Source organism: Juglans microcarpa x Juglans regia, unplaced genomic scaffold, assembly GCF_004785595.1.
Source record: "Juglans microcarpa x Juglans regia isolate MS1-56 unplaced genomic scaffold, Jm3101_v1.0 JmScfU0104, whole genome shotgun sequence".
NCBI lineage: Eukaryota > Viridiplantae > Streptophyta > Magnoliopsida > Fagales > Juglandaceae > Juglans > Juglans microcarpa x Juglans regia.
In genome coordinates, this window is record NW_024475848.1 from 1 (window position 1) to 11,671 (window position 11,671).

Sequence of the window (11,671 nt, forward strand, 5' to 3'; positions counted from 1 at the left end):
ACCCAGTCATAGGAAAGACTATCAGGTTAGCTGGCATTTCCTTCCCGCTAATAGTTATTGGACACTTGAGTAAAATCTTGTTACAAGTCACTATATCACCAGTTGGGGTAGAGACCCTCAAATTGTAGTCCATCTCATCAGCAACAATGGGGCACAACTTAACATAATCCATAGAAATAAAGGAGTGAGTAGCCCCCGAGTCAAATAAAACAATAGCCTTATTGAGGAATAAGGGAACAATTCCTGGTTACGTCATTTAATCCAAGAATAATAAGACAAATATTCCTTAATTCTCAACAAAGAAATTTTAAGAGATGGTTAGAGAATTATACCTGTGATGACATCCTCCTTGTCCTCAGCTTCTCCCGGTGTCAAAGCAAAAACCCGAGCAGGTACAGTCCTCCGCTGATTGTTGCCTTGATTAATCGGCCTAAAGTTTTGGGGTGGGTTGGGCCTTCTGTTGTCTCCGCAGCAATGGACATTCTCTAATGAAATGCCCATCCTTACCGCATTTGAAACATGAACCCACTTCCTTCCTGCACTCTCCATGGTGTATGCGGTTACAGAACTTACAAGGGTTAGGTGTAGGATTTCCCTGTATCTGCCTCTGACTTGAACTGCTCCCCTCATTTCTCTTTTTCCATTGCCCTTGATCCGAACTAGGAAATCCTTGTGGAGCAGCTCTCTTCCTCTGTTCTTGTAATTCAGCACCCCTCTTAAGATTCTGTTCGCTAGCATCGCCTTGTGTACTAATTCTGAAAAATTCTGAATCTGTAAGATCATACCCGTTCATAAATCCTGTAGTTCAAGCCTTCTTCAAAGTCTTTTTCTCCTCATCGGGAATCAAGTATGCGGCGAAACGTGATAATTCCGCAAACCTTGCAGCATACTGGCGCACAGTCATGGTTCCCTGCACCAAGTTGGTGAACTCTCGGGCTCTAGCATCCCTATCTGCCTTAGGGAAAATCGTCGAAGAAACTCTGCTTGAATTGAGCCCAAACAATTACTCCAATCCCCTCAGCTTCCCTGATAATTTTCTCAGAATTCCACCACCTCTTTGCTTCTCCAGATAATTTAAAGGCTGCGAACTTGACTTTTTGCTGATCGGTACACTCCAAAACACCAAATATTTCTTCAATGTCTTGTATCCAATCTTCCGCAGCATTCGCATTGCCTCTTCCATCAAAGGTGGGAGGATGCGTTCGATTAAATTGTTCGAACGTGCAACCCCCACCATTGTCGTCTTCATTCAAATCTTCAAGAGTTCGAACTCTACTCTACGACGAGCAGCCATCCTGAAAGTCTACACTCGGTGAAACGTTCTAAAATAAAAGAAAACGAATACAAGGTAAATAAAATAAATAAGAGGATAAATAAAATATGCATATAAACACATATACATATATATATCTATATAAATCAGATAACTATGCAAATCTGACATCACTTAATACACACGTATATCACTAAATATCTCAAAGTTCCAAATTCAATTTCTAACATCAGCCAAATTAAACCTCAAATCCCATCAAAATCAATCTTAATGTTCTTGAACTCAAACTTAAATATCCCATGACTATCCTTATAATCCTCCAATTCCTATTTTGAAATTTCCACATCTTATGAACCCACAGATATCTAAACCTCCAAGGTCTACAGTATGCAGAATTCAAACCTGTCTCTGATACCAACTGTAACCCCGACCCGAGGGTCCGGAGAGTTAACTCATAAAACCTGATAATCAGCTCTAACAAGGCTAGAGTACCCCAAAATCAATAATATATCCATTTTCCCAAAACCTCAAATCGAACGTAAATACTTCAATTAAATAAATCAAATAAGCTCATTTATCCAATATTCAATCCAAACAACCCAAATAAAATCAACTCTTCTTCATGTCTCAAATAACAACTAGAAATAATAAAACATTAACATAAATCTCCATAAACCGTCTAAATCCATTGAAGCAACTTAAGAAAATAATTAGTCTCTAACACCAACACTATAACATGAGATACCCAACCACAAATCAGTGCTAATCTTCTCCATAGACTCTAATACTGATCCTCAGCTGAACCATCGATGTCATCTGAAATATTATGAAGATTAACGGGGTGAGTTATCAACAACTCAGCAAGCAAGAGCATATACCAGCATGTAAACATGAGCATTTATAACATTTGATAAGCCGAACAAAACATTTACTTTCAGAATGCAGAAACAAAACTTTTAAAAACATTAGAGCGAAGTTTTCAGAAAATAAACTTATTCCAAAAGAGAATCCGTTGGCATTTCTAAACTGACATTATAATCATATCATCGTTTAATCACATGGGACAATACCATGTTTAACCCCCGTGGTAGGGTTATAAACCACCATTATACCCGTGGCTGGGCCATATTCCATTTTCACCCCGTGGTAGGGTTATAAACCACCATTATACCCGTGGCTGGGCCATCCATGTTTCACCCCGTGGTAGGGTTATAAACCACCATTATACCCGTGGCTGGGCCTTAACAGAAACAGAACGGATTTCATCGAAAATCCGGTTACAACATATACAGAATCAGAACTTCATGCCAAGATTTTCAGATGATACATCATGTCTAAACAAAACACTGAAAAGCTTCAGATCATTTCACATGTTCGAGATAAACATAAACAAAATCTTCTCATTTGTTCATAACAAAACTTTTAGAATTTTCTTATTCGCTCTTTTACATAGTCACAAAACTAGCTCATGTTTACACCAGTCATGACAGAAAAACATTTTTCTTATATGAATTTATGCGTATGCAGAATAAACATCTGAGGTTGTTTTCAGATCATCTTTTAAAAAAAACAAACATTTATTTCAAAGTCAACCTCATTTTATTTTTATGCAAAACTAGTATGAACCCCGCTTACCTGACTTCTTCGTATTATCAACACCTTGAGCCGGAACTCTAACATAGTAACACCACCTAAACAAAAAGAACATATATCCAACATTTAATAACCAATCTAGTAGACTGCTATTTATTGAATAATAAATCAAAACAGTCCCTTCACAGCTCCATAACTATCTAACAATTAAATCCGAACAACTCTCTTCAAACCATTTGCAATTGAAACCCAAAACAGCCACACCTTCTATTAATACCAACCGACTATAATCATTTCCAAAGCCAACCACAGCAACTCCAATAATTAAAACATAATCCAATCCAAACTTCGCTTCCAAACTTCGAATAAAACAATTTCAGTGCACGCATCAATACTCTACTCATTCAACAATTCAAAACTTGCACAAAAGTTCAATACAACTAGTTCCAAAACACCCGTCATTTCACACCAAAAAGTCTCAAATAATACTTCAAAAACCGACTCACAAAACACCCAAAATTATACTCCTCCACCTCCATAATTCCAAACACACTTCACTGTTCAACAATTAAAACAACAACTCCAAAAATAAATGTCCAAAAATTCTTCTACTGAAATTACTAATGGTCTGTGCATAGAGGAAAAACTGTCTAAGTGTGATGCACGGTCAACCAAGCAGTGTGTGTGCGCGAGTAGACAAAACGAAGGGAAGGAAAGATTAGTTACCGAAAAATAAATTCAAACAGAGGCAACACGGCGCCCAGACTTGATGCCCACGGTCTACTTGAAGAACCAGAGAAATCCGAGACCCACGGAAATGGAAATATCATGGAACTGTAGACCGAAATACAGAATGAAGGAAATCAGCGGAAGAAGAAGAAAAACAGTGAGAACCCAATTGAGAAATCTGAAAAAAATTGAGTAATGGCCGAACCTTGAGTGTGAAAGGAGATGAAACACAACTGCTGGAGTCGTGGGTTGGTGCGCACGAGTGAGAGATACCCGGAAATGGCAGAGAACTGGGGGAGGCAACGCGGAGAAGAGAAACAGTGTTTCTGTAAAAGGGAAATAAATCCCTTCACCAAACGGCGCCGTTTAGTCCTTCCTTATCCACTCGTGGGCTGGGCTTCTCCAACGGGCTGGGCTTAAAGCCCGGTTGTTACAAGCAAGAAGTTTTTGCAAGGTGTCATGATCATAGAAGAATAAGTGTCTTTGGGTACTAGTATTTATTGGTTCATGTTAATAGTGCTATTGTTCGGTCGATTTTGTTGGTATGTTAAGTTATGGATATTTTGAGTCTTTAGTGAGTTTTTAATTTATTTTAATGAGGATTTTTTTAGTGTACATATGAAGGAATATGGATATTTGTGTTGAATATTTTATGGAGTTTCAGAATTATTTATAGTTGTGATATTGGAGTTGATATTAACTAATAAGAGCTAACACTCTGGAGCCGGGACCGGGCGTTACAGTTAACCCCCAAACAACATCTTGTTTTGTCTACAGCGCTAAACTCACATACAATACATATACCCCGACATTGTAGTCTTTTGGTTCTAGAAAAGCTCTCTTCAACTCCTAAAATGCCCCAAACCCTAATCCTCATATGTTTTTCTCACCTACGATAATAAAGCTTTAATCATTGAAATTATCCTTTAAAAGCACAATGGCATTTTGGTTGTTTCTCAAGCGAGTAGGGGCATTTCAATGACAAACAAACAGAAGAAACTAAAATCCCCTCGAAAATCACGTACAACTTCACATACTCTAATACCCATGATCCGTTCGTTGCTCTTTTATTTCTAGTATAAAGAAAATACAAGCATATGCATGCAGCACGCAGCGAGTGAACTTACATTTTCAGTCAATCATTCGAAATGGCTTTGAAACTAACAAATTTGGCAACTCAGCTGTTGTTTCTAGCCACATTGCTCGTCCCAACAGCTTTGTGCCATGCCAACCAGACTGTGGCATCGGATCCAGAATCAAACCTAGACGCATGGATTGCGCTAAACATGAAAGAGTACGAGGAGGCTTCAAAGCACACCCTTTTCAACAACGCCCTAATCGCATCCCTTAGCAAAGCTCCAATGAAGATCATCAAGGTCAGAAAAGATGGTGCTGGAGATTTCAAGACGGTGACCGACGCCGTTGAGAGCATTCCGTCAGGAAATACAGACCGAGTGATTATATATATTGCTGGCGGTAATTACAAAGAAAAGGTAGTCGTCGATAGGTCGAAGCCCTTCGTGACGTTCTATGGGAAACCGGGCAATATGCCTACCATAACGTATGACGGTACAGCAAAGAAATACGGAACCTGGGAAAGCGCCACTGTGGCCATTGAGTCTGACAACTTCATGGCAGTCAATATTATCTTTGTGGTGCGTTTTTGCTTTTCTTTTCTTTTCTTTTCTTTTATTTTCTTAGCAAATATTATAAAACGTTTGTTTATAATACTATCTGTTTTGTGGATGGTGTTTACAGAATTCATCTCCAAAGCCAGATCCCAGAAAATCCGATGGACAGGCAGTGGCATTGAGGATATCAGGGGACATGGCAGCATTCTACAGTTGCAAGTTCATAGGATTCCAAGACACCTTGTGTGATGACCGGGGTAGGCATTTGTTTCAGAGCTGCTACATCGAAGGGAGTGTTGATTTCATATTTGGAAATGGAAAATCCCTCTACAGGGTAAGCTGCAAAAAATACCAAGCCATCCATATTTCTAGAGTAGCCTGCTAATAATTTCTCATCTTATATATGTATGTATTAAGTTAAGAATGTATAAATATGCAGGACACCACCATAAAATCGGTTGCAGAGAATTTGGGTGTGATCGCAGCACAAGATATGAATGGCCAATCAGGGGACAGCGGGTTTGTATTCGTCCATTGCAAGATACAGGGGACTGGCGATATGTACCTTGGTCGAGCATGGAAGGAGACATCTCGGGTTGTGTTTGCCTATACATACATGGGCAGTAACATCAATAGTGGCGGTTGGATGAAGTCTCAGCACCAAAAGTAGGCATCCAATTACCCATCAATAGTGCAGTTTTCTTCAACATTTTCTTCGTGTTATTAATTCACAAAGGTATGGCGTATTAACATGATTGCATGATACATTGTAGGAATGTGTTTTATGGAGAGTACCAATGCTCGGGCCCAGGGTCAAGTGCCTCCAACCGCAAATTTGGAAAGACTCTTTCTGACGATCAAGTAAAGCCCTTCTTGAGCACCACTTTCATCGGAGGAAGTCAATGGCTTGTCCCAATTCCAAAGATTGGTTAAAAACTCATTACAATTTGCCAAATGCATAACGGCAACTTTTCTCTAACTGGATATAAACATCCAATACATTCATGTACAGTTGCATTTAATTTTCTCCTTTTTCTAACAGTATATTTACATTATTTATATCAGTATAAAGAGATAAATTCCATAATTACTATGATGTGACGCATGTATAGTATATTATATAAATTTATTTTGTAAAATCCCGGTCCCGCACGGGTCGGAGAGTTACTTCCTAGCACTTAAACTCATCTTTTAACAATATAAAAAAAAATACTCTAAATTCTCAATATAACCAATTTTCCAAAATGCCAAGTGTGACGCCCCCAAATTCTGCTTGGGATCGGACGGACATTTGAAGTGTCGAGACATGCAACACAAGGTTAACTACCCCCGTTCATGACATATAAGATGCAATATTCCTAACATGCATCTAGCATTATGCAATATTCGCAGCGGATAATTTTTTTCTTTAGCAATACTATGCACCAAACTAAAATATCCCAAATACTTGAAACATACTCCATGCTTAACGACATACTAAACAACTAAGATCACAATAATAGTCCATAAGGTTGTGATCAAAAGAGTGCTGGAGATTGAACTCCACCAATATAAGTAGTAATCTGAGGTAACTATTGTAATACCATCTACGTCGCACCGTCGCTTAGTCGGCCGTTTCCAATTGGTCGATTCCCGGTTCTCCTTCAGATCCTATAACAAAATCTACCATTCGGGGGAATGGTAGTTGGGACTACTATAATGAGATTTGATTACAAATCTTAGCAAGTTAACGGAAACCTTCCACACAGATTGATGATGCATGCATGGCAGTAAAAGCATGAATGCATAATCAAATCATAAGTAATCATAGCATAACTTGACATACAACATAACATAACTGGCATAACTTAAACTGAAACTGAAGCTTAGCATGAACGTGACTTGAAACATAGCATGAACGTGAACTTGAAATATAACATGGACTTAAAACATAACATGAACGTGAACATGCATAATTTGAACATGAACTTGAGCATGAGATAACATAAATGTGAATTTGGAACATAACGTAAATGTGAACATAACATAACATGAACTTGAAACATATTCTTGTCTCATGGGATTACTATGATTGCGTGAACGTAAACTTGAACGTAACATAACGTGAAATTGAAACAAGACTTGAACGTGAAATGCATGAACTTGAAATCTTATTCAATAGACTTAATCAATTAAAAGTGACCATATGGGTGCTACACAGATCCCCTTGAGCTGTGTGTCCCTGCCAATTACCGCATCACATCACAGGTTTCTATACCAGCTGTGAGTGCGTTAATACGTACTCCACAGTTGTTGTGGCCCCACGTATTCTACGTGTCACAATTGCTGTGTCTCACGTAGTGTATGCTCCATAGTTGTTGTGGCCCCATACTTCATGCTCCACAGTTGTTGTGGCCCCATGACTTATTTGTTTGTGCCACACTTGCTGTGGACACACGTAACGTAATGTGTGGCACCATCGGTGTTAGTGCCTGGCGCACTCCGGTGACCAGCTAATTAGGCCTCATTCGCAACCTGTTGACTGTACTTTGTCAACCCAGGGAATTTCACACCTATTTAGACACTCCAGCGTGAACAAAGGAGTTCCATTAGGATATTACCTCATCCTAGCGCTTAGGGTCGTGATTGACATGAATAACTTAACTGGCATACATGACATTTCGTAACGTGACGTAACATGATCATGACATAAAAGACAAAAGTCCTGACGTAGCATAACATGACATGAACATAAGATGACAGGACATGACATACTTCAAGACATAAATGTAACAGAATACATTTCATAACATGGCATACATGTAACATGCAACATTTCGTAACATGACATACCATAACAGACAACATTTCATAACATGGTGTAACATGTGACAGTGAATCTTACATGACATGAAATACATGTAACAGATGGCATACTTAACTTAACATGACATGCTTGCAATGTATAGGAATACATGACATAATATCTTTTGTAACAGATGAATAATTCATGACAGAATAAATTCTGTGTAACAGATAAATATGTAATGACTTGGCATGGCACATATGATAACATGCATACATACAATTTAGTTCCCTTACTTATCACTCATACACATTAAACTGATAGTAACTTAAAAGCTAACTTACCTCGATCGTCGCGTTCTACTAGAATAAAATGCGAAATACGAGGAACTGTAAAAGGTTATTCTAAAAGTTAGAAATTAATTACTAACAATTAGAAATGTGAAAAGAGACAACTTAGAGTAAAATTACCATTTTACCCTCTACATGTGGGCAAATGACCATTTTACCCCCTAACTTAAGGATTTGATATCCTAATTCCAAAAAATTATCAAAATTTACATTCCTCATGTAAATTTTGTCCCAAACTCAAATCTCAACTCAGAAAAATTTAAACCAATCACAACTATGAAAGCTCACTATGGTCGAAACCTACATAGGCCATTTGTCTTATTTTGGTTGCAATTCTTTCAAGTTCCAAAACTCATGAATAAATCAAAATCTTGTAACAAAGATCTTCCTATCCTAAGTTTAAAAACACCCTTAAAACTATCCATTAAGAAAAAGCTAATTATCAATACCAAACTTTTTGTAAAAAGACCCAAACTTTTTAACAAAAAGTAAATCTTAAATCACAAGTTTTGACCTTAATAAAAATCTCCAAGAATTCCAAAAAATCAAATCTTACTTCTAACATATTCATAACATCATCCTAAGATCAAACATACTTTAAAACATCAAACAAAACTCACCAAAAAACACAAAACAACACTTGGAGTTTTTGGTTTTAAACTTAGTCCAAAACAGAAACTGATTTTCCCAACTAACTATGATCAATCTCTTGATCCATGGCTTAAAGACATGTGATCTTCAAACTAACACATCACATGGATTAAAAATGTGTCCTAAAGAAGATCCAACCATCAAACTTAAAATCACATGACTAAAATTTAATAAAACATGGATCTAACTCAAAAACTTCAAAGTTTAGGCCTAACCGAAATCCTCTTGCATAGAAAATCATATCTTTAAAAGTAATACTAAATATCTTCGAAATAACATCCTAACATGTATATAAGAGGCTTAGGATCATCATATAAAATATCAAAGCCTTTGGAATAAGATTAAACCACGAAATATTCAAACTTTCACCAAACAGAAACTGTTTTTCCACTTCCAGTTTTCAAGTTTCTAACTCTAAGCAAATCTATCATCAAAAGCTTTATTCATGCAACAAACCTCAATGAACATTCATAAACACATGTTAAAAACACTCCATAAAATTTTCGGACCAAGATAAGTCCATTAGCTTGGTCAAAACTTCCAAAACAGAACATACTCTCCAGTTTCACGCCCAGAATGACCTTTCCATGGTTAAAAATACTTTTGACCAACCAAATGAGAATGGAATGAGACTAATAATATATCAACGGAAACTATACACAAAGACGAACAACTTATGTGAAGGAATCATCGTGCGAAAATACTTACAAAGGGTCGTAAATGGCCACGCAAAAAGTCCCAGAAATCTGCCCGAGAGAGCTCTTTTGGGTTTCTCTCTAAGAACGGGAGAAAGAAGTGATAAAATGGAGAGAAGTATGTCTTGCACGACTTTAGATTTCTGGAGGGAGAAGTTATGGGCTTGAATGACCCTTGATTGGAGGTGGATATGTGACATAAAGTGGAGAATAGAGAGGGGCAGAGACTGCTTGCAGCAGCTGTGAAAGATGGAGGTTGATGGAGTGGATTTCTCCTTCACATCAAGGCACTATTGGGTGCAGCCAATGGCAGTGGATGGTCTGCCATGTGGGGAGGAAACTTCTCCAAGAAGCTTTGCCAAGGTGGCCAATTTCGTGGGCCTTGGTGGGCCCCACCAAGTGGGCTTCAATTTGGGGTTTAAAGGGGTTTGGTTAGGGTTTGAGATGCTATCAAGCCGAAAATCAATTTTTCTTGGCCCAATCAAATTCCCAAGGTTTAAAAGGTTGAATAATGATGTCATAACAAGAATTTGATTAATTAATAGCATGTGGAAGTGATTTAATCAAGTGATTAAACACAATGCTAGAAATCGGATTAAAAAGGGTTTGGAGGCCAACTTTAGGGTTTGGGAAAACCATTTAGGGTTTTGGTTTCAACCAAACTTTTGGGGTTTCAATTGGATTCCAATCATTTAGGGTTTTGCTAGGGTTGAAACCCTCTTTGGTCTAGCACAATTTGGTTGAACAGATGAAACACAACTTTGCTTAGGTGGCATGATCTCACACCTTGATTCCTTCACAAATCTATCTAATGGTTCTTCTTTGTGTCAAGTGTCTAACACCATTCACTAAGTGTGGCTAAAATCTTGCCAAGTGTCCAAATAAAACTTCTCTAACCTAATTTGGACATTCCACACTGTGATTTTGAAAACACTGCAATGGGTGCGCTTATCGAGGTTACTATTCACTCCAAAAAAACATAATAAACATAGTACTAAAAAATTCTAAATATTCATATTAACTTATAGTGAAAATCGTTTAACGAAATTCAACCCGAAGTGCCCCTAAAAATAATTTCACAATTTTCAACAGACGTTTCGTCCGGAATTATGAAAATAAGTTATTGCGCCATAAAATCCTAAATAATCCTCTGAGTCTAATGGCGAAGACCATAACGCATTCTGACACTTCTAACTACCCCAAATAATTAAACTTATATTACTAGCACCATAGTAAGTGATAACACTGACTATGTTGATAGACTAAAACCTATGCGATTGGTCGATTCATAAAAACTTATGGGGTTTTCACGAGATTCCTAAAGTCGCTAGAAATTCCACCAATGAATTTCTAGCGGTCTGTTACACCAAGTCATTATAACACAATAAAACTTCTTAATAAAAATCGACAATACTCATAAAAACTTCCTATGCTTGAACCACTACACTTAAGTCATCTCACCCAATGCCTCATAATCTTGATTCTCAGCTGAACCATCATAATATCTGAAAAATATTGTGGAGATAAGGGATGAGTTATCAACAACTCAGTAAGCAGAGAGCATATACTAGCATGAAAACATGAGCAATTATAACGTTCGATATGCAGAACAAAACATTTTCTTTCAGAATGCATAAACAACATTTTTACTTTCGGAATGCATAAACAAAACTTGATACAAAACATCAGAGCGAAATTTTCAGAAAAACAAACTTGTTCTCAAAAGAAAATCCTTTGGCATTTCCAAACTGAAACATTATATTCATGTCATCTCATAGCATCACATCGGGACAAATACCATATTTAAACCCCGTGGTAGGGTTATAAACCACCATTATACACTTGGCTGGGCAGTATACCATATTTCACCCCCGTGGTAGGGTTATAAACCACCATTATACCCGTGGCTGGGCCGTATACTATGTTTCACCCCCGTGGTAGGGTTATAAACCACCATAAACCAC

The 11,671-nt window shown here is 37.6% G+C and overlaps 2 protein-coding genes and 1 long non-coding RNA gene across 3 annotated transcripts; 1 reads left to right on the forward strand and 2 right to left on the reverse strand.

The window, feature by feature from the left end:
* Positions 1-19: 19 nt before the first annotated feature.
* Positions 20-809, reverse strand: LOC121245660 (the record flags this gene model as incomplete). The annotated part of the gene is made up of 2 exons (XM_041143601.1): positions 333-809; positions 20-243 (listed from the first exon to the last, which is right to left on the reverse strand). Coding segments are annotated over exons 1-2 (675 nt in total), but the record flags the coding sequence as incomplete, so codon positions are not given.
* Positions 810-4,721: 3,912 nt separating this feature from the next.
* LOC121245659 (putative pectinesterase 63) lies at positions 4,722-6,292 on the forward strand. Its single transcript, XM_041143600.1, has 4 exons — positions 4,722-5,250; positions 5,354-5,560; positions 5,666-5,892; positions 6,000-6,292. The coding sequence occupies exons 1-4, from the start codon at positions 4,744-4,746 to the stop codon at positions 6,157-6,159; spliced, it is 1,101 nt and encodes a 366-aa protein (XP_040999534.1). The 5' UTR covers positions 4,722-4,743; the 3' UTR covers positions 6,160-6,292.
* A 408-nt stretch (positions 6,293-6,700) lies between these two features.
* Positions 6,701-8,801, reverse strand: LOC121245658. The gene is made up of 2 exons (XR_005936919.1): positions 8,356-8,801; positions 6,701-6,888 (listed from the first exon to the last, which is right to left on the reverse strand). It is a non-coding gene; the product is annotated as an uncharacterized LOC121245658 (long non-coding RNA).
* Positions 8,802-11,671: the final 2,870 nt, after the last annotated feature.